Genomic DNA, 27628 nt, shown 5'->3' with positions numbered 1-27628 from the left:
TATAATGTCTATATAAAGAGCTACTTTCTAAATGGAAACCACCTAGTACTAAAATTAATATACAGTGATAATGTCTAATAATAGATAATGATGATATTGCTAGAAAACAATATGTGTTGCAACAAAAATGACAAAGTCTTATTATTTCAGACTCTGACACTGTCACTATTCTAGATTTTAATCTTTGCACAAATCAATAGGCCACTCACAGGTTTATAGGTGTACGATATTACCGAGAAGATTCTTTTCCCCCGAAACACCATATACTTGTATACAATCTAATATTACAAAAGTAAACTGTTTTATTAAATATTTTTGATATTCAACTGTATATGAAAATTCTTGATTTTCCTACTATCCTCAACCTGCCCTTTCATATTTATATCCAGATTGGGTGGGAAACAGTGTTATTCTGTCTAAATTTACAGAAGCCTCTGCCTTCAAGTACATATATATATTAAGAAAATACAGCAATTGCATTTATTGAAATTGTGATATATTTGTAAATTTTTCATCTATCATTTTGGGAATATTCTATCATTTCCATGTGTGTAAGATAGAGCTAGGAAATTTCTATCTTACATCCCATTTCACGTGACGTGACGTAACAATGGCTCAATAATGACGTGACGTCACGAATTTGGAACTCTCTGATGCCGCAATGCGGAGAAAGGCGACGTGATGAAATTTAAACCTTTTACGATATATTTACCGTACACGTTAGAAAGATGTGAACATTTTTCTGCGCAGTGTAATATGGGATATGCTAAATCTGGCTGGCTAATTCGTTTTCGTCTAAAAAGCACGGGGGGATTGATATTTTCAAAATGGTGGCCAGTCCAAACGCATTTTCATGGTTTCTGAGCTTATTCTGGTGGTTGGATTGAGAGAAAAATACGTTTCATGCCCAAGGGTGTAGGGTAAGGAAATTCCATCCTCGGGTTTTACCAAATTTGAAAACCCCTCGGGCGGAATTTCCCTATCCTACCGCCCCTGTGCATGAACGAGTTTTAGCGTTTCTTTGCTCGAGGGAGTACTCTATATAGCTATAGTCGCATTCTGTTATAAATCTGTTAAACGGAGTTTTTATATTATTACTCAAAACTGGCTTATATTTATTTTTTGTGCATTCTAGAATTCTTCACGTCCTCTAGATCTGCGAAGTGTTATTCAATATAAAGAGACTGGGCTTTCTTTGCCAGATACTAGTTAATATATTTCTTTACCGTGTAGAAATAATTTCCAATCTGAAGATAACAATGCCATTGATATTATTCTATTTTTATTCGTGTAAACTGTAAGCATTGCACACTTTATTATACGTGTCTTCTAAATTTGGATCGGATGGCTCGGTTTTAAATTTTAATAATTCCACTAGCTCCAGCAATATGTCATATCGAATTTATTTAACGAGTTCAATAATTTTATACTGACACGCGCCTTCATGTAATCTGTAATCCATTATATGGCTAAACTATTTATATTTTCCAGATGCTTAATTCTCATTATTGTATCAAGTATAAACAAATGTATGTCTGTCCTGAGACCAGTCGATACTAAAAGTATAAATATTTGTTTATGTAAAGTATGCAGTTTGAATGTTCTACGTTAATAACGATATCCTGAATTAGAGCGTATATTGGACAATTTTAAACATGATAAAACCTGTTTTTATTCGACCTTGTTCAGAACCACAAGTAATGGCCACATTTTATTTTTTCAAACTATAATGTATGTAGAGCAACTAAAGTGCTAAAATAAAATGTGGCTAAAGTAGGTCTTCTTGTGTTTGGCATGAGACAAAGCGAAAATGAAAGCTAGCGTGTGTGACATCATCATTATTACCCACAATGCTACAGGATGACATAGAAACAGGAAGTAGAATACGCACCGATTACCAAGTCATCGTCAAATATATCCACTGACACTATAAGCAGGGATTGTGATACCATTGTTCTTGTGGCATACGATTTATTTATAACTTAAAGTACCTATATATTTAGCTGTTTATTAAGAATATTCTCATAATTTTCGTGGAACACTTCAAGTAAGGCGACAGATTTCTCCGGTGCAGTTTGGTAAGTGGTCTCAACAATCGGTGAAATAATTTTGTTTGGTTGCCGGTATTTTCCCTTTTGAAAAGTGACGTTTTCATATTATTTCCACATTATTTTCTTTCTTTTATTAATTATGGGTTCTGTTTTTTCATAAGAATATGATCAGTTGTGTTCGATTGACATTTTGTTTTGTTATTCAAATGAGCCTCAATAATTTATTTCGGTCCGAGAGTATTCGATTCCCTCCGCCGCACGTGTTGACAGTCTCCCTTACGTCCGCCATATTTTTAGCCGCTTAGCTGCAACGTCTGCAGTTTTCCTGGTCAGTTTCGCAACTTTATTCAGGTGACATATACTTATGTAGTATATTCAGTGAGTTTAATTGATCAAACGGAGAGTAAGACACATATCTTGCCGCTGTGCTCTTCACGTAAGGGATGAATTCGACTTCCTTTGTGTCATTTCAGATGTCCAGTTGCACCGATTCTGAGGACCCCCCAGCCAAGAAACCGCGGTTAGAGTCGTGTGTAGCTGAAAACGCATCGTCGAACTCAGTGGAGGTTATTTTACTTTTTTTACTTGGTTTCTTTCTTTAGCTTAATTTGTTATAGATGTATTTTTATTTTGCCTTTTGAATTGAGGCTATGTCCAGTGACCCAAACCGGATCATCTTTTGAACTTGCAGGCTTCTTCTATGAAAGGGCCCAAGTACAGTCAGTATTATCTTACATCCACATGTTCTTGTTGACGTTTTTTCAATAACCAAACCAAATTTGATGCTAACTACTGTATTTTTATCCACCTTAAGATCAATAAAAATCTCTTGATTTTCCACCTCAAATATTAAACTATATATGATAAATGTCAATACTACAAGCTACAGATCCTGGTCAGTTGATCTTCTATTTCCAATATATTCTTCTTTTTGTCACTATTTTAGCCATTTTCCCTTTGATATTTTAATGACAACAGACCTATATGTTTCTACCAGGGCTACCATTTAGATTGCGATGCAACCGAGACAAATTGTTTGTTTTGGATTTTATTCTTCTTCCAAAGGTCATATGATGACTTTCACAATAATGTGATTTCAATAGAACAAGTGTTTGTTTTAAATTTCCTCTCTGGAATTGTTGTGGAATGACAAAAAGTTTCTAATAAAATCAGGATATTGAAGCATGTCGAGGATAACCTGGATTCAAAAACAACAAATATTTAATGTTAGGTGTTATGTTTTCTATCCCTACATATTATCTTCTGGAATACTGGTGATTGTTAAGTGACTCATTCCACAAATTACCTAACTTTCTTTTACACATATATTTGAGTGCTTGGCCCATATTCATGAAATGTTTCTCGTATTCAACCTCAGATTCTGTGTTGAAGCCCAATTTCTTGTTACAGGAATATATTACTAAATATTTTCACATTTTGTCAGTGATTTGAAAGAATTTTGGAGAGTGTTTTAGTCAAATACTGTTTTAGAATCATTTTGATTGTGTCACATGCTGTAAGTGTGTTACAAATTAAAAAGGTGGTCTATTGAGCACATACTTCAGCATGAGAACGGTTTCGTGAATATGGGCCCTGGACTCATGTTTTCCCTGGGGTACCTTTTAGAACCCACTCTTATATCTTAGTAAGAGGACCCTTCAATTTTTCTTTATATTTACAATTTTGATACAAGTCTTTGCAGGGATAAGGAAGTGCAAGTCGATGGGCGGTATGAAGGGTTGTGTTGAAATAGCAGATTGTGCTGCTCAGCCTTCCTAACTACTCCTGTTGCATTTGCTTTTACACTTCTAGGCCTGACAATGATATTGACGTGCAAAGAAAAATAAACAACTTGTTTGACCTAATTATACTGATTACAATAACGAAGTGTAGCCATGCATGCTTGAGGAAAATACTTTGCCTGGTGTATTCAGTTGCATGATGACCATCAAAGGTGTAAATATTCAAACTGGAAAGGCTAATTACAGAGTTTTCATTTACCAATGCCAGGTACCCAATAACAATCCAAAATGTAGGTTATTTCTTGATCTTCCATGTCGTAAATGTCACTTCTTGTTGTTATTTGATCTAAGAAGTACTTGTGGTCATGATCAGTATATGTGTACCAAAGTCCCACACGATACATGTATGTACCTCATCATATTAGTCATTTTATGCAAATATTTTGGAATAGATACAATTCACAAATGCTGTATAATACAGACTTATATCAGACTGTTCCATGTTGAGCACTGTCACATTATACTTTGTTTTTGAAGCCTGGTGGGTAATGCTAAGCTTAAAAGAGTAAAATTTATTCAAAACATCTTTCACAATTGTTTTTTTTCGGACTCGTAATCAATGCATGTATCAAATTATATACATGTGTATGAAGTGCACACAATAATATAATGATATATATACTGTTTTGGGAATATGTACCTGCCAATAGAATTTGAATATAAACTTTAATTAAGACGATGCTATAAAGATTTTAAAGGAGACCGCGCAAACCATATCTCAGTTAATGTAAATGTATGTAGTATATATTCTTTATTATCACACACATACATGACAATACTAATGAAAGATGTCAATACAATAAGGCTGTTATATCACTCTGCTACTTTCAGGTATTGTGTATGGGCTCAAAGGTTGCAAAGGCTCCTATGGTAAATGTTGTTGTGTTTGTTTGTAAATCCTTGGTGTGACTGCAGCTATCCCTTCTCCGGTCTCACTTGATGTGTTAAAGTTTGCAGGTTGAAAAACACATATATCTAAACCAATAATTTCTTCATAAAACAAATTTCTCAGTTCCAATGTTTTAAAATATATAAAGATTCCAATTTCAGGTTAAATGACGGCACTAGTGTTTCAAGATTTCTATCTTGACAAGAATTAGATGTACATCTACATGTATAAGGTATTGGATCTCAAGATGTCTATCCATCGGGCACACCATGTACAATATAAAATTACAGAAATTATCTGGTACATGAAACATTTTAGATATATATACAATATATATAAATATAAAAATTCTTGATTTTTCTTATTTTCCTCAACCTGCTCCTTGACATGTTTATCCAGATTGAAAGTTTAATATAACTGAACCTCTGTCTTTTATGATTCATTAATTGGTTTGTAAGGTGATTTGAAATCTTTTTATTTTTGTTTTTCCTACCATAGTTTAGATTGTAGACATTGTAAATTAATGGATTGGAAATTAATGATGATTATGTATATGGTACATTTAAAGTTACTTTAAAGGATAATATAGCAAAATTTCTATTAGAATTGGGAAGACGTTTCTCTTATCCCCTCTCAACGAAAGTTCAAGAGGAGGATATGGGATTCAACCTGCATGTACGTATGTTGCACTCTTTGTCATCGTTCTATAACGATTTCAAATGCCTCGAACAAGTTTCTACGTTGAAGGTCAAGGTCACTTACCGGTACTATTTTTAGAAAAAAAACTTGGTCATCGCTTACTCAATTGAATTTCAGTAAACTTGATACAAGTGTTTGGTATGACAATGCCTTGACAGCAATTTTTTTGCTGGGTTTTACAGACGAATAAAGGCTGTTTCTCCTAGCTAAAACGTGCCTTATTTTCCCAAAATGACAACAAAATGAGGAATTTATTCCCAATTTTAATAAAAATAATGCTATATTTTCCCAATTCATAAAAGAACAGGCTGTTGTAAAATTTAGTTTAAAACACTGCTTGAACAAGTTCAGGTTTATATGCAAGGGGATTTGTATTACTTGTTATGCCTTGTTTTGTCTTTGTTTTTGGAAAATAAAGTGCTTTTTTCCTCGGGGAATAGTCTGTTTTTCGGCAGTAAAATGGGACAAAAGTTCACCATAAATACTGCAGCTATTAATGTGTTTAATATAGAAGTTGGTTGTTAATACATTTACCTTTTACTTTGTGATTTTACTTATCTATGCTGACCCATAGCTACTTCAAATCTAGGGCAAAATATATCTTCCTCAAACCTTGCAGGCATCAATTCAAATATATATCCCTGGTTCATTCAGAAGTGTTCATTCAAGTCAGAACATGGGTCAATGAATCTCTGCAGTCAAACGGATGCTATTGGAAATTACTTTATATCTGTGAAGCAGCAAGATATGATTTAAAAATAGCTTCAGGTTATAGTGAAAAGTAAATCATAGAATCTGATTCATATTCAAGACAGTCAAATCTATCAAAGGTTAGCTAGGCTTGGGTATATATATAGAAAGACTCAATCCACTAAACCTATAAAGTTACTACTGTACCGAAAAAGTTACCTTGGAAACTTTGGATTTTAAATAATGAACATGCAGGTCTTTGAAAGTTATAATCCACAAGGAGGTATTTTATTGTATATGACTGATGTCAAAATTGGTAGTTTTAAACTGGAGTGTACATACATTACATAAATTATAATTACAGAACATGTACACCATATAGTGTTATTTTATCAAGGCAGAACATCTCACCGAAATACAACGGGAAGGCACCCAGGGGGCACATCATTTCATCTGGTCACTTTATACTGACAACGGCTGAACTAGCAGGGAAAATCCTGGAATTTGAGACAGTAGGCCATTTTCAGCAATTTATAGTCAATATCAAAATTAAGAGAGGTCCTTCTATGTAAGTCAAAGAAAATTGGAACATGGAGGGGTCAATTTCAGTTTTGTGGGGTCAATGTCCCCATTGCCCCCTCTAGGATTATCCATGCTGATCGTTTAAGCAGGGAATATAACAACTACCATTTTTAAGGACTTTGGTAGCTCACCAGGGCAAACGTTCAACATTAAAGTCAAAAGAGGTATTGTCAAGGCGTACATGATTAGTAGTCCCCCCACGGTTCGAGGGAGGGGGATATATGTTTGCACTCCGTCTGTACGTCCTTTCATCCAAGAAGGGGCATATCTTCTATACTATTTTACCTAGAGTTACCAGATTTGGTGTACAAGGACATATTGGGATGACGAGTGCAGAGTGCAAGATTAAGTTGACGATTACAGAGTGCAAGATTAAGGTCACTCTGACCTATAACTTGACCTTTGACCATCACTTTTGAAAATGTTTGTCCGGGGAATATCTTCTATACTACTTCACATGGGGAAATTAAACCAGATTTGGTGTACAAGGCCATCTTGGGATTGCGGAGTGTAAGAAGTATGTATCAGGATACTTTAATTTCCTAAAAGTAGAGGTACATCCTGACATACATGTAAGTGTACTGTTTGTTAAATATAGAAATTATTGCCGGTGGGGGACTATGGATTGCCTTGTTACACTAGTTGTCTATAAGTTGTATTTGTTTCATTTTCATTTAGTAATCAAAGTCAGTCATGACTGTCGTACAGGCTGAATCATAAAACATTTTTTATCATTTCATTTGAGAAAGTCTCTGTCCTTATTGTTTTCTTGTCAAAATACAGCATTTCATAGATTGAAGAAAATAAGGAAGAACCTATGGGTCTAATTGCCCAAGTTAAAAATTAAACAAATCGGTTCTAATTTTTGACCAATTAATGTAAAATTTATCATTGAAATATTAAGACATGTTTTTGAAGTGAAAAAGTCATGACCAGTAAGAGACATGTAAGCTACGGAAGAATTCATTTATATACATACATATATACATGAAAGTAACAGCACAGACATGGAAAATAGCAAATATGAAAGTGAATAAAATATTTCATCAATGAAATGATTTCACAAAATTTAAACTATCACATAAAAATGACTAAAAACTATTGAGAGGAATTTTCCTTATATCATTCAGAATTGACTTAAAATGAATTGCTGTGCATTCTGCAATTTAAACAGATTTCTTCACACTTTTCTAGATCTGTGATGTGCTGTTAATCAATAAGAGATGTTTTTTCTTGCCAACTACTAAGATCTTCCTATTCTTAACCACCTAAACTTAACACTGTTGGACACTATACACTAGTGTGTTTGGCTGACAACTAGATACCATCTTTATAAATTGTATGTTTTGCTGTACATTATAGATACAATCTATATAAATAGTACAGATAGATGGAAGTACTTGATTTCCTGTGCAAACACAGTACACTTGATCAAGTTGATGCATGCACATGGTAAGCCAAACTTTTTAATGCACATCTTTTTTATATAAGTTCAGTGTGTTTTTCTACTTCGATTTTACTGCTGCCTGTTGCACACATTTGTAACATAAATTGGGAAAATTAAGCAATATTTTTTTTATTGTAATTGGAGGAATTATTCCTCTTTGTTCTTTTTCTTTCTGTTTTTTTTTTTTTTTTGAAAATTAAGCTCTTTTTTATAAGGAGGGTGGGGTTCTGTATTCAACTTTAAAACTGGCCGAATAAATCACTCAAATGTGACGGTAACAGCATACCCAATATTTTGACTCTTTTTCTCACAGCAGTGGTGTCATGGAGTTCATGTGATATTGTGGAACATCAAGTATTGTATAAAGTTTTGAAAAAATGCATTAGTTGCTGTATTACAGTAGATAAGAATGATTAAAGAACATGATTAGTTAGAGGTCCAACACAATTTCCCCCAATGTCACTAGGATCCCAATTCTTGCCTTCTAACATATATACCAGCCGGGTTCAAAATTGTAAGGTTAATCACTGCATTTGATCTTGGACCTCGTGGCCAAAAAGAGCTTGTCCAATATACATGTATAACATTCATTACATGTATCTAATATAATATGATATGTATATACTTGACAATATACATACTCTGCTTCAACTTAGTTACCTGCAGTATAAAAATTGCATGTTTCTCCAGGTCTGAGAGAACAAAGACCAGAAATACTATATATTGAATTGCTTGCAAATTTATGTCCAAAGATCATTTAATTGATTGTTGGTTCCCCCTGCTCACGTCAGCTAAGGTTATATTTCATCGATCATTTTCATCAGGGTAAGCAAAAAGGATTACATAGACATCAATAATGTAGCATGCTGCTGGCATTGTGTGAGCAGACATGCTTTGTTCCACTTCATAACTGGCATTGGAACAGACTCAAAACTTATAGGTTTAATAAAAAAAAAACACTTTATTAACCTGTGTGTGTGTGTGTGTCACTTTTTTCCTCGTTGAACTTGCACATAAATCAGGTTTACATATTGAAAAAAAAACCATTATTAAAATTGTACTAGTACATACAAATTGTATAAGTTCATACATGCATATGTGTATTAGTAAAACGGTGAACACACTTTGCTGTGATCCATTGCATTGTAGGTAGTACAAAAGTATTTGCATGGTTAATGTGATTGTATCTACATTGGCAATAAATGAGTTTGCAAAGATCATGGTTAAAATACATTTAGAGCAAGGTTAGTTGAATATAAATAAAAGCATTGTTGTGACGCCTATCATTTGGACAGCATTAATTTTTATCCCACATTAAAGCCACAGTAATGACAAATCAATGCATATTTTCATTGCACACTTTACAAATGGCAGCCAGTTGAACACCCTTCTTAACATTCAAGGTCTACACTACTACCATATGAGATTTGTAAGATGGCATTAAAGGTATTGTTTGTGACTAAATCAGCATCCTTTAGTAAACCAGAAAACAACTATTTTTCAAAGAGAAACTAAATCAGATTAAATTTGATTTTTTTTTGAAAAGTTTGTAAAAATCAGGTGTTTCGATAAGATTTCAAGTTTCGTATGTCCAAACACAAAGTAGGCATTAGGTTTTGTATATATCATGTATCTATATAGTACCTCATATCCATTCTTTTAATTTTTTCATTAAAGGTCTATCTGTACATAGTAAGAGAGTATTTTACCAGCTACCGGCCATGTGTACAAAGTAAACCTGAAAAATTGGTTTAGAAGACATCACAACAACTATTTTTATATCTTAAATTATACTGTACTGGTAATTCTAATCTTTGCAAACCTGCTTAAGGCTAAGAACTGTAGACATGTAACTGATGTGACCTACTTATTTGTACATGTATATTTGTATTCATGTACTGTAGCTGTTAGTGTAATTATACAAATGTAAATGTGTAGTAAACTGAAAGTACAATTTTACATGTACATCTATATAATTATTTACTGATTAGTACGTGTATATTTGTATCCATGTTCTGTAGCTGTGAGTGTAGTTATACAAATGTAAATGTATAGTAAACTGAAAGTACAATTTTACAAGTACATCTATATAATTATTACTACTATAGTTATCATCATAGCTATATATAGATTTGTAAAATGAAAGTACAGATAGTGATGTCATGGTGTGGAATGTTCTAGACATCGCCTTTATAGCCACTCCTACAGTTTCCTGAAATACAATGCTTTCCTGGAATTGAAACTGTTATTGGGGTCAGAGAACTAGGTAGTACACTGTTAAATAAATACTTCCTGTTGAGCTGGAGCTCTGTATGTTATAGACATAATATATAAAGTAGTTTTGTATTTTTATATGGACATCTAGGACTGTTTCAAAGGTCAGTTATAACATTTGGCACATACATACAATGTAATTCTGTGATGCATCATAATTAGTTCTCATGTCATGATTATAATTGTTGTCTGAAATCTTTTCGGTATGAGGTGAAGCTAAATTTTCTGTGATTTTAAATTGGTTCAGATGGAACAAATAAAAATTTACAGTAAACATTATGTACCAAGACGAACAATGCTTAACATAAACATTATGTATATAGTTTGTACTGCTGTATTTACAAAATGTATTTAATTATATATGGTAATACTGTGCTTTGATTGAATTTCTAAATTGACCATTACATGGGTGTATGATAATTATTACTAGCTATATAGGGTGTCGACTTTCTGTTTTGCAAATGTGGAACAATTCCCTGGGTAGACACAAAAATATTTATACGGCATTAGGCTGTTTTCAGTTTACTATGACTAATTATATTAATTGAATACCCTTGCTGCTTAATTGGCATGCAATAATAAATCTTTATAAAATAGGGTGAAAATTTAAAGATGGAAGTGAAAGTTGATGCCTGAAACATATATTCTCCCATAAGGGCCACCATTCACCGAATTTTACTTGTTGATAATTTTAATTTTTCTGTTGTGCACCAGGGTATGGTTTCTCTGTCAACCCCTAGCTAGGGAATGGCAGACATAATGTTAAAAGAAACAATACTATGATGTCACTAGAACAAACGCATATGACATCACAACACACAATCAGCTCTTTCAACTGGAGGCTAGAGGTCATATACAAATCCAGAATAAATACAGATTACAAATGCTGAAAGCTATAGTTTTCAATGTGGTATTGGAGAAAAATAATCATCCCCTATTTTGAGAGTGCCACAGAAAAAAATCTTCAACACTCTTGAGTGTTTATTTAGAATAATCGCTTAGAATGTTTGAGTTTCGCTGTCATAATCTCAAGGTAGGAGAAGATTCTATAATTAATCCACTTTGTTGCAGGTACTGGTCACAGTTCTTTATCAAATTGAAGTCCTTTAAAAGGATGTTTTTTGTGGGTATTTTATTTTATTTTTTGTCTTTCAGACTATGGCACAAAATGGGGCAGGAAAAAAGGGAGACATTGATGAAAGTCTGTATTCCAGACAGTTGTAAGTATATTGTATTTCATGTTTCTTATGATGTTCTTTCCAATACATTAGTAGTATAGAGCACNCCCCCTTTTTTTTTTTTTTTTTTTTTTTTTTTTTTTAGATGTGATTGGTTTCTAGTCACCTGCCTGACCAAGTTGGTTTCTCTGGGTACTCTGGTTTCCGACGTAAGAGTACAACTTAATAACTGTTGTAAAATAAAGTTTAACCATGTAGTGATTAAGAAACCATTCCTGAAGCTTAAACCCCTGATTAAAAAATCCCATTTCTATCTGTGATACATATATATTATACCTGAAGAGCTGTGTATGTGGTTGGAAAGATTTGAATAGCCATTTATTCAAGATGCCCAAAAAGCAAAAATACAATTTTAAGCACACTAATATACTCTGGTATTTTGTTTTTAGATATGTACTGGGACACGAGGCCATGCGGAGGATGGCGAACTCCAATGTCCTTATCTGTGGGATGAAAGGCCTTGGTATGGAGGTGGCAAAGAATGTTGTCCTTGCCGGAGTCAAGTCTGTAACCATTCAAGACACGGAGAATGTTGCCTGGATGGATTTTAGTTCACAAGTAGGAAAACTTTTGAAAAGAAAACATTTTAATTTTATATATGAAGTGTACATTTTATCTTCATATTTGTGCTAATTCTGTAAAAACACCAGCTCAAATTATGGAAAGTGCTGATTGTAGTCTCACTGAAGTTAAAAGAAGGAACTCAAAAAACTTCAGTTGTTTCCTCTTGAGAGTGGAGATATTTTATCCATGTATTTTGTATGTATATTTGTTGACTTAATATTTTACTGTGAAAAATGATGTATTTGCACATACGAAGTAGTGTTTAGAATCGGTTAACATTGTCAAATAATAATCAATAGACTAGAAAGACCAGAAACACTTAACATATCAATTGTTGTTAATATATTGTTCTTGTTGATGGAAGTCATATTTTCTATTTCCAACTTTATTATTTTGATATCTATATTGTATTGTTTTACTGAATTCTGGATATATATATCCACAACCTTGGAGAAAATGATTTCGTCTTATCCTTTTAATCTTTTCGTTTTGCTCCTTGTAAGCATCACTGTTTTTACTTAAAGTTTTTCCTGAGAGAGGCTGATTTAGGAAAGAACCGTGCCGTTGTTTCCCTCCCTCGTCTTGCAGAGTTGAATAATTATGTTCCAGTTAATTCTCACACCGAGGAGCTAACAGAGGACTTCATTAAGAAATTTCAGGTAGGGAAAGAATTTGTTTGACTTGCACAGTTATTTCATGATTCATGAAGTCACTTTCACTGTGTGTGCTCCAACAGTCTTGGAAATGATGAAGCCCTATGTAGTGAGCACAAAACAGAGAGAACATTCCTTAATACATAGTCACAAACTTTCTCAATTTCATATTTTAACCATTTAGTGTGATGGCCATTAAGGATTGATTCCTGTTCTGTTGATGATTAAGGGGTATACATCTCAATGGGTATTGAGACAATTTAACTAATTAATTTACACGGCAGAGAAGTAGCATTTTTTGTGATTTTTTTGTGATTTTTCCATTGTAAACCATTGTATTTCTTAGTGCCACTGATCAAAATTATCTTGGTATTATCTTGTTGTAGGTGGTTGTGCTGACCAACTCCGACACGGATGAACAAGTGAGAATTGGAGACATGTGCCATGCCAATAACATCCGCTTTATAGCTTCGGAATCAAGGGGTTTGTTTGGGTAAGTGTTGTTTATCATGCTGTTCAATTTGTTTTATAATTATTTTGATGAAAATGTAACAATAAATGAGGAAATAACAGTCTGATAATTTATGCTTATGGCACAGAGCTGGATCGTCTGTGCAAATATCCCCATAAGTTTGGTTCTGTCGACATTTGCTTATAATTATGCACATTTACCCGTGTGTAAAATACGGTTTAAAGGAGGGTGTTTTCATTGCTTACCAGTTGAATGGGTTTCAGAATAGTATGTACTTCCTCAATTCTGTATTTGAAAGCATCAAATATGGTAAAGGCCCTTTAATTGTGCTGTGAATATTGTTCAGTTTCATAGATCAAAAGATTTACATGATTGTTCAAAAAGGTATATTTTTAGCCCACCATCAATGATGTAATTTATGTTACTGTCGACAGGAAGATTTTCTGTGACTTTGGCGAGGAGTTTACAGTGTACGATAACGATGGAGAACAGCCAATCAGCAATATGGTTGCCTCCATCACGACCGACACAGATGGTATAGTGACCTGTCTAGACGAGGCTCGACATGGCTACTCGGATGGCGACCATGTTACCTTTGCTGAGATCAAGGGAATGACACAGCTCAACAGCTGTACACCACGCAAAATCAAAGTTCTAGGTAAGAAAGTTTAGTGAAAATGTAATTCACTATCCTTTCTCGTCTTGGTACAATACTGTATTTTGAATCTTTTATTTTGCTTCCAGAAATAATGATTTAATAATTTTGTCAATCACATTTTAAAGTGATTGTCACATAAATATTGAGATCTTTTTTAAAATTTCTTTCAAGGATTATGTAACTTTTCCTGAGACGAAAAGTTGAAACGGGGAAAACACTGGACACATAATGACATTAAAACAATGAGCAGAGTATTTCATTTATAATTTGAAACTCCCTGTGCAAATGCTTGTGAATCATAAAGTTGCCATATTATTTTTATATTTTAAATCAGAAAGTAACAGAGCATATATCACACTTTTTTTCTTCTGTAAAAAGGCAAACATAGAAAATTATGTGATCAGAAGGGGAATATGTGGAATAGAAAAATAACTTCACCTTTTTTCCATCATAGGACCCTTTACATTCAGCATTGGGGATACATCGGGATTCTCCGACTATGCACGAGGAGGTGTGGTCACGCAAGTCAAGATGCCACAAACAGTTACATTTGTAAGTATACAATACATTGCAGGTTTACATTTGTAAAGCTATTTGAAACATAGGTAAATATATCTGTTGATAAAAGAAAAAATAAAAAATGTTGAAACTGAAATGTAACAACGGTTAATCTTCAAACATTGCATGAATTTTAGATCTTTTTAAATTTTTGTTCCAATATGCATACACTATACACACATGGAGGCACATCCTTAAATGACCTAAGCTGTTAATAGGACGTTAAACAAAATACCAATCCAACAGTTAATACAACAATAAGAATAAAGACCAGATAGATCAGATCATCAGCAAAAAATAATAAACATGAAGTAACTTTATTTGCAGAAATCTATTTCCGAATCTCTGAAAGCTCCAGAGTGTGTGATCACAGATTTCGCCAAGTTTGACCGTCCAGCCCAGTTACACGTAGCGTTTCAGGCACTTACTGAGTTCAATAAGGCAAAGGGCTGTCTACCAAGGAGCAGATGCAAGGTACCTCTTCCAGTCACTTGTTTCATTCTTGTCATCTATCTAGCAATTGTAGGGTATTGGTTTGATGAAAAACACCTTCAAACTGTCGTGGACATTTTGAGTGCTTGCAAATTGCTTGCAAATTGCTTGCAACTTTCTGTATTTCACTTCCTTTTCTTCTTACCTGATTCCAAATAAAAGAAATTCTTATTATATAAACAAGTCCAGACTTCATCCACATTACTAATCTGATTTAGCAAGCAAACTTATAAGTTACTTCAAAATGCTTTTTTCGACCAATTGCCAAAAAAGGAAGAATCATCTTAAACTGATCAGTATACTATATATTTGTTTATGTTTTAGGCTGACGCTGATGAGTTTGTTGCCATGGTGAAGGAAGTCAACAGTAAATCTGAAGCCAAGGTGGATGACTTTGATGACGATGTCCTGCGAGAGCTGGCCTACACTGCCCGAGGTGACATATGTCCTGTGGCAGCCATTGTTGGAGGCATGACAGCCCAGGAGGTGATGAAAGCCTGCTCTGGCAAATTTAACCCTATATTCCAGTTTGTGTATTTTGACGCATTGGAGTGCCTTCCTGCTGACAAGGATACAGTCCTTACTGAGGAGTCTTGTGCACCGGTGAGTCTACATCACAAAAGTGCTAGAAATGCTGTTGATTGCACCGGCAGGTTTTAAAAATTGAATGACGGCTTTTGATTGTTGAGAAAAGGTCATTGATTTATTGTAAGGTTATTTCAGAAATAGACATATAGGGGTAGCATGAAGACACTTCCTAACTACTAGGTAAACAGTTTCAGTCTGTCATAGGTAGGTTGACAGTTGATGATCTGGCACTAAGCACTAAGCATACTTGTAATCAAGAAAACCCAAAAAATGTGAAAAAAATGACACTTTCAATCATTTGCTGAAGTTTGATAGTGTAACAAAGTAAATATTACAGTATAGTTTACAGTTATATTGTAACCTTTTGTCAAGCAAGTGTTCTGTTGTTTGACAGGTGAATGGTCGATATGATGGACAGGTTGCTGTATTTGGAAAGGATTTCCAGAAGAAAATGGGCTCATTGAATTACTTCTTGGTAAGTTCACTAGCATTTCAAATAGATATATAACTTACTATGTGTTTCTCTGATGTAAAATGGATTTAAAAAGTTCTAAGCTTTATTCTAGACCCAAATGTCCTTTGCAACAGAATGTTAGCTGAATAAATACAGATCACTCGAGCTTGATGTATATGTTATATTATAGGTTGGAGCGGGAGCCATTGGCTGTGAAATGCTGAAGAATTGGGCTTTGATGGGTCTCGGGGCAGGAGAAGGTGGGAAAATCATTGTCACCGACATGGACATCATAGAGAAGTCTAACCTTAACAGGCAGTTCTTGTTCCGACCCTGGGACATACAGAAACACAAGTCATCGACAGCGGCCAATGCTGCTAAAGAGATGAACCCCAACTTAAATATCCTGTCACAGGAGAACCGTGTGGGAGCAGAAACAGAAAACATCTACACTGATGACTTCTTTGAGAAGCTCGATGGTGTTGCTAATGCCTTGGACAATGTTGATGCAAGTAGGTATTAATTGTCAGGTCTAAACGAAATTTCAAATTTCAAGAATCAGTGGATGGAATTTTTTCAAACTTGGTCAGAATCATCCTTGGTAGATGAGACTGTAAAATTGGGATACCTACCCAAACCCCAGGGGGCCTCAAAAGGAAAATTTACCAATATTTTATAAAATCTTCTTCTCCAAACTCAGAGGAACTACAGTCAATATCTCTGCATGGATGGAAAGATAATAGGGGCTTTATTTAAATTGTAAATTTCAGTACCCCTGGGCCATTTGATCTCCCTTGGAGAGAGGGTAAAGTTAAGTTTATATAGGGAAATAAAACTTTTGGGTATATTTTGTTCTTTTTCAGTAGGAATTTATTCTTACTAGGTGAGAGTCATCCTTGGAGGAAGATGGTATCCAATTGTAAAATCAGGATTCCTTCCCAAACCCCAGGGGCAATGGCGGGGGCCCAAAGGGAAAATAAACCATTTTTTTTTTTAAATCTTCTTCCGTCTCAGATGTAGTACAATCAAATTCTATACATAGATGAAAATTCTGTCAGGAACTTTATTTTTTGATTTTTATTACCCCCGGACCATCAGTTCTCCTTTAGTGAGGGGGTAAAGTTTAGTTTATATAGGGAAAAACAATTTTGGGGTTATTTTATCCATTTTCAGCAGGAAATTATTCAAACATGGTAGGAATGATTACGATGCCAGATGACAATTAGATGATATGAGAAAATAAGATCCTGCCTCGTTCCCAGGGACTGGAAGGGTGGTAATTGTAAATTTCATTATCCCCAGGTCATCTGCAAGGGAGAGGGTATAATTCTCAATAGCAAAATAATTTATTTGAATAGTTTTTAAAGTTCTTATCCTTTGGTGACATGACAAGTATTGTATTTCACTTTGTTTACATGTTGTTTCCCACATTTTGTACATCTCAACAATGAAATTGAGCTACTAGTACCTATAATATAACTCAGGTGACCGCTAAGTCCCTTGGACATCTATTTAAAATGTAGAAGGGGAGGGTAAAATGAAAATTCTAAATTAAAAATAATTTTGAAAAATAGATTTTCCTGGGTATTTTTTGCCTTACAACATACTTAAGTTTATATGGATTCTATGGTTTTTCTTCAGGAATGTACATGGACAGACGATGTGTATACTACCGTAAACCTTTACTGGAGTCTGGTACTCTAGGAACAAAGGGAAACGTACAAGTAAGTTGCTGTATAGTTGAGCAACATTTAGAACTACAGTAAAAAATAATTGCTATACCCCTCGTATCATGTTGCACATTTCTTACAACCAATTTATTCCTTGGTCCCCAATCCCTTCTTCCTGGACAGTTTCTTTTCACTTGTCTCCCTTGATATACCACAAAAAATCGATGTTGCAAAAATGTCATTAAACAAAAGATAGCAGTATAATGAGATGTTAATGGTTTTACTGAAATGGGAGTTAGTACTAGTAAATATATCGAAAATATATTTTGAGGAGCATTACCTCCTTTTTTCAAAGTTTTGGTGATAAAGCAATCTGTTATATTTGCTTTGTGGACATGGAGTTTACTAGAAAAAACAACTATGATATTTAATGTCTGCTACAGTTTTTAAGTATCACACTACAGATATAATGGAATGTGTAGAAGCATGGAACAACAACTCCCCTCCTTTCCCCTAGTTAAGTTATTGCTCCTACAAAGTTACGTATGATGTGTTGTTTCAGGTAGTTATTCCTCACGTTACGGAGTCCTACTCCTCGTCGCAAGATCCACCAGAGAAATCCATACCCACCTGTACCCTCAAGAACTTTCCCAACGCGATTGAACATACGCTACAGGTAAGGAAACATTTTAACATCATCTGTTTAATGTTTTGATAGTCTTGTGCACTGTTAAATTTATAGGATTGGTATAGTTCGAATTTGTGATGGCACATGTTAGCTCATGGTTTCCAATTTTGTTTGTGTCAGATCTCCAAGAAATATCTTCCACTGGTCCAACTACTAGTAAACTGTTAAAGGGGCATCACGGTGAAGTAACTTTATTTTTTGTCTTTTTTTCAAATACTACATAAACATATCAAGTGAGACTCCTTATGGAAAATAACGATCGGATTTGGCTGAAATAGATTCATAAAAATGATTAAATCTAAGAAAATCATCGGTATTTCTACCTGTCTGACCAACGTTTTGTTTAGGGATTTCCCTCTACTAGCGCATGCGCATAGCACACCATTTCTTTGTAAACAAAATGACTGGCCGTGTGAAGTAAGCGAAAGAAAAGTGTTGTACCGTGTCAGCTACGAAACGAAAAGTTGCCAAATGGTCAAAAGATAGCGCAAGGAGTACGTTACGGAATCATTATTGCAGGTGGGCAGTATTCAAAGGAGAAAATAACTGCCGTAGCAGTTAGTACGGTGCATGTATTCTTCCGGATAGCCGGTTAAGCTGAAATGGAATCGACAGAAATGCTAGCGCTGTTTATGTTATGAATAAATATCTAAAACTATTAAGCTCGCTAGTATCTTTGTCTGAGTTTGAACACAGATGAACTTAGTTTAATATGTTAATGGGCATGTATTGGAGAGAGTTTACTTTGTGTTTCTATAATTATACAGTGGTTTATGCGAAAGGAAGGGATAAGTGACTGGTTAGTTTGATTTTTCCATGAGGCCCTCCAAGGGATAACTGTTGTGATGGCCCACGGCGTATTTTCTGGGTCACCGAGATACGTGTTATCGAAGTCCGTGGATTTACATAATTTATAATATTACCGGGTTCAATAAAATGGTATGATTTAATTATATTGCTGAATTAAACGATTATTTTTGTTTTTACATGCAAGATTTAAATTAGTACTAATATGAATACCCGGCCTCCACTGCACCGGCAACATATAAAAAAAAATCAGAAAGGTTTGTCCCTTGGTGTAGGGAAGGTATTTAGCCCCGTACCATCTGTACCGGCCACATTCCGGTACCAAATTCAATATATATTTAAATATATCTACTTTATGTGTATGCCTATTATCATTGTTGACATTTGATTGTAAATGTATGAAGGGAGAAGGCTGTGATAAATTGTAAAAACTTGTGCCCCATCCCTTGTTTAATTTTATTGGCAACAAATTTATGTTTAAAGCTAAATAAATTTAAATTCTGAATATCGGCAAGTGTGCAATAAACTTCTAATGATGAATAATTACTGTTCAATAAGTTTGAATACGGACTTAGAAATCATATAACTTAGTTTCATAGTGCGGTAAGAAGTTGCAGTTGCCTTACGGCCCCTCTCTGGGGGGCCCCTTTGAAAACCGTTTCATCTTGCTCGCACCACTTGTGTTTACTGCCTAGTCAGGTGACGTTATCGGCGCTATTTTTAGCAGGGCTTTCCCGAACAATTCAAGTGGTTAAACTGGACATTTGGAACGGACTATGAATATGGGGATAGCGTGGTAACATAAGTGGAAGTGCATACAATACATATATTCATTAAAAAAAAAACGCCTTTTCACGTGATGTCCCTTTAATCAGTGGAAATACTTTTTCAAATTTAATAAACAGAAAATACATGTAAAAAAGCTCTTCAATGACAGAAAAGATCTACACAATAAAGACCCAGGTACTGCTTGCTTTAATTGTATCAAATCATCAATTTATTGTTAGTACCTATGGATGCCTAATAAGCACTGCATTTAATCACCATTTAAAGAACTGGATGTTTTTATAAGAAGAGGATATTTTATCAGACAAGTTAATAACTTGTCAAATACATTTATAGTTATTCATATACCGGTACATAATTTCTTCAGGTTACTTTTTGTTCTTATTGTAATGCTGATTAAAATAAATTGGTTTTTAGTGGGCACGAGACCAGTTTGAAGGCGTCTTCAATCAACCAGTAGAAGTAGCTCTTCAGTATATCAACGACCCAAAGTTCATGGAGAGGACACTTAAGCTACAAGGCACCCATTGTGTAAGGAAATGTTTTCAGAAAATCACTCCATAGTGACTAGTTGAAGGACAACTAAAAGCTGCCTTTTTATGGAGAGGGCGTTAATAGGTTTTGATTAATTGTTTTAGTTTCCTTATTGAACTTTTGGTAAAAATGGACAAAGGACATCCCTGGGAAAAAATCAAATCCTATTTGCTTTTTGATGAAAAATGTCAAATCAACTGTTTGAAAGCAAATTGAAAATTCACCATTGTGCTTTTATTTTGTATTTATATACATTTTTGAAATCAATACATGGATGAGTAAATGAATTCCTAGAAATTGTTCATGTCTTCTGTAATATTGTATAAAGTAAAAGACTTTCTATGAAGCTTTTGCATAAGATGTGAAAACAATTGTGTTTTGTAATATTTAAAAATCACCGACTTGAACATTTCTTGTATTAAAAACGGTGGTAAAAACTGTTTTCCTTTCTAAATCAATAACAAGTTATTAACAATAGTATTGTGAATTATATTCACTGTGTTCTAACTTATAACTTCACAGGTTGACACAATGGAAACAGTTTTCAAAGCCCTGATCAGTGAACGACCCAACAACTTCCAGGACTGCGTGTCGTTTGCTCGGAATTTTTTCCAGGTCAATTACCACAATAATATAAGCCAGCTGCTGTTTAACTTCCCTCCGGATCAGGTGAGAAAAGATGTCTTGTGTGATAAAATATGCACATGTTAATCTGAATAACAAAAGTGTTGGGTGAATTTGATTTGACACACAATGTGTGGTACTTGTGATATAAGCAGGTATGGAATGGAGCCGTTTCCTTGATTTTGAACAACCAGTGTTGCATCTGTCATTATTTCATAGCAAGGTTTACAGTAACATCAGCTTAATGTCCCGGGCTTACAAATGTTGTGTGTCAGGACTGGAGAATTTTCAAATAGTAATTATGAATATAGGGTCAGACTTGCATAATTTTTCAAAATTTGTTTGGCTGGTACTCTAAGGATAATAAGACTCCTTCATGCCCAAGGGTGTAGGATAGGGACATTCCACCCTCAAGCCGAGGGTTTTGCCAAATTTGAAAATCCCGAGGGTGGAATGTTCCTATCCTACACCCTTGGGAATGAAAGAGTATTTTTCTCTCATTCCAACCACCAGAAATCATGGAAATGCATTTGGACTGGCCAACATTTTGAAAATATAAATTACCCCCCTGAGCTTTTGAGACAAAAACGAATCAGCCAGCCAGATTAAGCATATCCAATATTTGCAAACAATGTTTTAATTTCATCACGTCGCCTTCATTGCGGCATCGGAGAGTTCCAAATTTGTGACGTCGCGTCATTGTTGAGCCATTGTGATGTCACGTCACATGAAATGGGGTGTAAGATAGAAATTTCCTTCAACCCTTTCTTACCCTGGACAGCTCTATCTTACACACAGGAAAAAGAGAGAGAAAATTGTATGCCTCCATATGAATTACTAGGTCAAACCATTAACATATATACCAAATAAAAACAGTACTTATTATTTTCTAGTTGACAACTTCAGGAGCACCATTTTGGTCTGGTCCAAAGAGATGTCCACATCCGTTGAATTTCGATGCAGACAATGTAAGTACAATATCGGTATTGGGTAGGAAAATGAAGAAAATTTGTTTTTAATAAAGATGACAGAACATTTTCTGTTCATTGACTTGATTTGATTCGAAATATTAAGGGGAAAAGTAATCCACTAATATGAATTAGTCCACCACTGGTACTTGTTCCATCTGTGCGTCTCTTTGTCGGGGCATATCTTATATAGTCTGCCACTCGCAATGGCCAAACTTATCGTGCAAGTTTCTATTGGGAAGCGTCACATACTGAAATCCAGTCTCTTTCCGAATTATTTTCAGAGTTATGGCCCTTTATTAAACTGCATAGCTTTGTCAAGGGCATACTCGCCAGCAGTTGCCGAATTTTGTATGAAAGTACCTCTTGGGATCTTGAGGTTTCCCCTACTGAAATATGGTCTTGTGCTCCACCATATACATTACTATGGTCCTTTTAGCTTCATTTTGTCAGGAGCATATCTAGAATACTTTAAGTTGCCAAATAGATTGTGCATGTTCCTCTGTGGATGGCAAAATGTTCACTTTTTGATACCAGAATTTGTATGGAGGTGGGCAACTATGGGTTGCTTACAATATTTTGCCATACTTTGATAAAGAGGAGGTAATCCAGCCCTGTTCATTTTGATAAAGCGGCTGTAATCCTATTTCCTTCATTTGAAAAGATAAAGTTCAGCAATCAAGCAGTTCTCCATTTAGCTTATAAGTGTTTTTTGGTATGTTATAAAGAATATTCGTTGTATTTTGATATATATGTTGTATAAGCTGTTAATTTATGTATTTTGATATGATGTATAGGAAGTACACATGGACTATGTGTGTGCCGCAGCGAACCTGCGAGCAGAGATGTATGGCATCAAGCAAGTACGTGACAGGAACGCAGTCAAGGAAATGGTTTCCAAAGTGGTGGTCCCCGAATTCAAACCAAGATCGGGAGTGAGGATTGAAACCACTGATGCTGAGGTGGAGTCTAACAGACTCGGTGGAGGGAACTCTGGTATGATAATACATATATTTTTTTTTGTTATCAAGCTTCATTGGTGCATATATCTCGAGTACTACACCGATCTATCAAATTTAGGTCACTGTGACCTATATTTTCCACTTCACTGACTTTATTAGACTTCGCAGTTAAGTTCATTTTCATTCATATGAATCAATCAAATAAATATAGAGTTAATTTCATTAACTGGAGTGAGCTGAGATTAATGCCATTAAATGGATGAAACTAAGTACTGTTTTTTTCTTGGCTTTGCTTGTCTTATTACAATTCTGCTTGTCTTATTACAATTCACTGTGCAGGTGATTGTAGCAGCGTGACATCAGCTGATGTATCATGCAAGTATTACAGATATAAATAGAATGTACTTGTTTGTAGATCTTGACCAACTGGATCATATCCAGAAAGAGCTTGGCTCTCCAGAAAAGTGGAAGGACATCCCATTTGTAGCCATAGACTTTGAAAAGGATGATGACACAAATTTCCACATGGACTTTATAGTAGCCTGTTCTAACCTGAGAGCAGAGAATTATAGCATCACCCCAGCAGATAGACACAAGGTGAGTGTTAGCTGATGGCTGCTTGTATTCCAGTCCTATAATGGTGCATGCTACTAGCTAACTCTATGATATGATAGTGGAGGGATGCAAATATTAATCTGCAAGCCATAGAGTCAAGGACCGAAAAATATTAATACAAGTGTTTAGGGGGTGTAGGGTTTAATCTGTAAAAGAACTGCAAGTGTGCTGGGGGTACTGAACTTACCCTTGGTAAGGAGCTGTGAGTGTACTCGGGGTGTGGTGCATATATTACTCTGGCTGAGTTAGCTATCAAATGTTCTATTAAATACAATTAGAGAAGTATAAAGTTTATCTGCGGTAAATAGTTGCTGTATTATTCTCCCTGAAAACAATACTTTCAGGAGCTTATTGTCGTTTTATCTGTGACTGGATTTCCCTGTGTCCAAAACTAATTGTTCCCGGTTTGATAACTTGAAATATTTATCCTATGTAAAATCAGATTTTTGTGAATGATTACAAAAGGGGAGGTAAATAAGCTAATTGATCTAGGGGTCACAGTGGCTATTAAAATATACAAACTTTGGGAAAATGTTGGGTACTACATATATATCAAAACCAACCTTGACTGGATGATGCCCTTTGGGAAGAAATCAACCAAATTTTGTTTGTGTTTATTTCTGGAATCTTAACAGATGTTTACTATAGGGCATATGCTTCATAATCAGGATGTTATTTAGGGAACATATGTCGGTTCTACTGACTTTTTATACGACCGTCAAATTTGACGGTAGTATTATTGTATGACTCCGTCTGTCCGGCCGGTGTAAACTTTGTTTGTCTGGCAATCTCCTCCTACATTTTTCGACTGATCCATTTGAAACTTGGTATACATTATAATCAATATATGAAGTTGCGTCTCCCTTAAAAGAATTTTGGATTAACGATTTTGCAAAATTTATTGCCTTTTGTTCATTTCAGTATTTGATTTTTTGTCCGAAAATTTTCTCCTACATTTTTATAGCATATCTTACTTCAATGTAAGAAAGTATACAACACTATATGGCATTCGACGGGCGTACTTTGTTCCACCTCGCGGTACTATTGTTCACTGATATTGTTACATTGGCTTTGATCAAAGGCAGACAATATTACAGACATTAACAGATCTTTAGTGTTCTTTTTTTAAAAGTTTACCTTTATATCCTACAGAGTAAACTGATTGCAGGGAAGATCATTCCAGCTATCGCGACAACCACAGCTCTGGTTGTTGGACTAGTCGGCATAGAACTTATCAAGGTAAGTCAATAATGGCTTAGTTCCCCTATCAACTGATCATAGTTTGTGCACTTTTTCCACTTAAAAAATTAAGTATTGAAAATATTGACCTTTTTTTTACAAGTTAACAAAGAAATTGCATTATTTTCATTATTTTACCACTGGTTTTTAAAAACCTGTCAAGTCAGAGTGGTGGTCCAAATATACTTTTGTTTCATTTATTTAAGAAGATATGTTTTTTTATTTCTTGAGGTCAAGTGCTGGGGTTTTGATGGGAAAAAAATGCAGGTACTTTAAATGAATAAATATTAAGGAATAATGACACACAGGTAACAGAAAATGTCTTTATGTTAAATGATGGATTGATAACCTATAATTGCTTTTGTACTTGCAGCTTGCCCAAGGTCACAAAAATATTGAAATGTACAAGAACGGATTTGTGAACTTGGCACTGCCATTCTTTGCATTCTCGGAACCACTTTTGGCTCCAACAAACAAGGTGAGACAATGACGTTCCCTGTCAATCAGCATTTTTTTCTAAGCTTTGTTAAATATCTTTGGAAGTTTTACCAAGATCCCCTTCTAAATCATTCATTGTAGATTCAGTTGTTACTTACATAAAGGTTCTGGTTCTGTTTACTTTGCTTATCACATAAAGAATTGTTTATTTATATAATAATGATAACAGCAGGTCTGCCATATCATCAATAGTGGTGCTATGTTTGTAAACATGTACCAGTGCACTTGTTATCTCTCAACTTGCAATTTGTTGACTAGTGTCTAGAAAGTAAAATCTGCACCTGTGGCGTATAACCCTTATTTAAAAAAATGTTTTCAACTCTTGTTTTCAGTACTACGACAAAGAATTCACTCTTTGGGACCGGATAGAGATTCAGGGGGACATGACACTGCAAGAGTTCCTTGACCATTTTAAGGTAAGGTCACTTCAGTATAAAATATTTGCAAAAGAGTAAAAGTATTATTTTCATGATTTGTGCTGTAAAATTCTTCGTCCATTTGTCATGATTGATGCTTTCCAATCCTAAGATAAACAGTGTTTTTAACTTAGGAAATGAGCACTAAAACGCATTGTTGTTTGTTGGAAGAAAATACAATTCTGCCCAATATGTAATTTCAAGTCTCTCGCGACAAATATTTGAAAATTTTGTACTGGACAAATGTGTTTATAAAGATAAAAGGACAATAATAGTAAATATGTATTTGACAGAGATATAAACATTTTACAGTTGGTTCATTTACAGTATAGGTTGTAAATAGACTGTTGAGTAATACAGAATTGATTTTGTAGAACAACTTGGACCTGGAGATCACAATGTTGTCTCAGGGTGTGTCAATGCTCTACTCCTTCTTCATGTCCCCAGCTAAGCGGGCAGAACGACTGAAAATGCCGTAAGATTTCGTTTCCCTATTTAAGATACATATGAAGAGTATTTCTTCATTCTTGTTCCTACCAGTGGGTGACATGTTTAATCTATTGCTTGGTGGACAATAAATTACTGAAATACATTGACCAAAATTTTCAGCAGCTGTGTAAAAATTATTGTGGTGGAAATCTAGAACATTATGTGAAGCAAAAATACTGCCATGGTAAATATTTTGAACTGGTTCAAATGTTTTAAATCGGTGGATAATCGTAAGAAAAACTTACATTTTGCTGTACAAATTTTAGTAGGAAATGTAATGTACAATGGATGTGAAATGTATAGAGAATTTTCCATTTTACTATATTGAATTTCTCTGGTAATCTTTACTAGCAAAGTTAAACAGCACATATGCATTTGATATTAGATTATATATTCATGTTGTAGGATGTCCGAGGTGGTGAAACAGGTGTCGAAGAAGAAGATTCCCCCCTATGTGAAGGCTCTGGTGCTAGAACTGTGTTGTAATGATAAGGACGGCGAGGATGTGGAAGTGCCATACATCCAATACCGACTCCCTTAGAGTTGTGTAGACGACAGTGTTCACATGACATTCAGTTCAACTGGAGCGTTAAAGATTTATCAGAGGAGCAGCCATCTTATGATGCTTTCATCATCTGGTATAGTGCATAATGTTTATGACTATAAGTGAAATGAACATTCTGGCAGTGTATCTATTTAATTTATTTCACAAAACTGTACTTTTAGTACAAAACGGCTACACACGGTGAAGTTTGTTTTTTTCTACAAAAGAGTGCTTATAGTATTGCAAAGATTTGCAGACATAGAGTTGTGTAGAGAAGAAAGAGTGCTCCAATTTTCATGAGTTCTAAAGCACAGTGATAGCTTTTCTTGTTAATTTTACTATTAAATGTGATATGAAAAGTGTAAAGGAAGTATTTTGTACCTTGATAATAAATTAGAGTGAATTTTCATTATCAGACCAACCTCATTGTCTTAGTTTAGTTAAAGCACTTATTTCACATTATAAATCATACAAATAATATCAATCATGTAATGGGTTATATTTATACCTTTATTCTCCCTTTGTGTAGGGTATCAAGATCAAATCTTTGTATCAAGTGCTGCAGACAGTCATATTTTTTTTGTTCATGTTTTTATGTTAGAAAATTGTTTCTGTATTAATTGTATTCTGGTGTAAATTATCAATGGAAAAATGATTAAAAAAATACATCACAAAAG

The 27628-nt window shown here is 34.6% G+C and overlaps 1 protein-coding gene across 6 annotated transcripts; it reads left to right on the top strand.

The window, feature by feature from the left end:
* The first annotated feature begins 1864 nt into the window (after positions 1–1864).
* Positions 1865–27628, top strand: LOC110443407 (ubiquitin-like modifier-activating enzyme 1). 6 transcript variants are annotated; one of them, XM_021487614.1, is made up of 25 exons: positions 1865–2078; positions 2525–2617; positions 4685–4723; positions 11590–11654; positions 12062–12230; positions 12761–12895; positions 13276–13382; positions 13796–14019; positions 14474–14571; positions 14905–15051; positions 15394–15672; positions 16052–16132; positions 16302–16623; positions 17753–17835; positions 18344–18457; positions 20480–20593; positions 21119–21265; positions 22114–22188; positions 22986–23184; positions 23566–23747; positions 24918–25004; positions 25378–25482; positions 25835–25918; positions 26293–26393; positions 26813–27628. In XM_021487614.1, the coding sequence occupies exons 2-25, from the start codon at positions 2525–2527 to the stop codon at positions 26946–26948; spliced, it is 3186 nt and encodes a 1061-aa protein (XP_021343289.1). In that variant the 5' UTR covers positions 1865–2078; the 3' UTR covers positions 26949–27628. The 6 variants fall into 6 exon arrangements, with proteins under 6 accessions (XP_021343289.1, XP_021343292.1, XP_021343290.1 ...); XM_021487615.1 differs by lacking the exon at positions 1865–2078 and adding an exon at positions 2295–2379; XM_021487616.1 differs by lacking the exon at positions 1865–2078 and adding an exon at positions 2313–2402.

The sequence above is a fragment of the Mizuhopecten yessoensis genome, unplaced genomic scaffold, assembly GCF_002113885.1.
Source record: "Mizuhopecten yessoensis strain PY_sf001 unplaced genomic scaffold, ASM211388v2 scaffold716345, whole genome shotgun sequence".
Lineage (NCBI taxonomy): Eukaryota > Metazoa > Mollusca > Bivalvia > Pectinida > Pectinidae > Mizuhopecten > Mizuhopecten yessoensis.
The sequence above is the reverse complement of the archived record's forward strand: the minus strand, read 5'-3'. Positions and strand labels throughout refer to the sequence as shown.

Excerpts from the sequence above, each read along its gene's own strand:
- LOC110443407 (XM_021487614.1), top strand. The coding sequence starts at position 2,525 with ATGTCCAGTTGCACCGATTCTGAGGACCCCCCAGCCAAGAAACCGCGG. Across the intron at positions 4,724-11,589 it reads AGGTTGCAAAGGCTCCTATG|ACTATGGCACAAAATGGGGC; the intron begins GTAAATGTTGTT and ends TTTGTCTTTCAG. Across the intron at positions 25,005-25,377 it reads TCGGCATAGAACTTATCAAG|CTTGCCCAAGGTCACAAAAA; the intron begins GTAAGTCAATAA and ends TTGTACTTGCAG.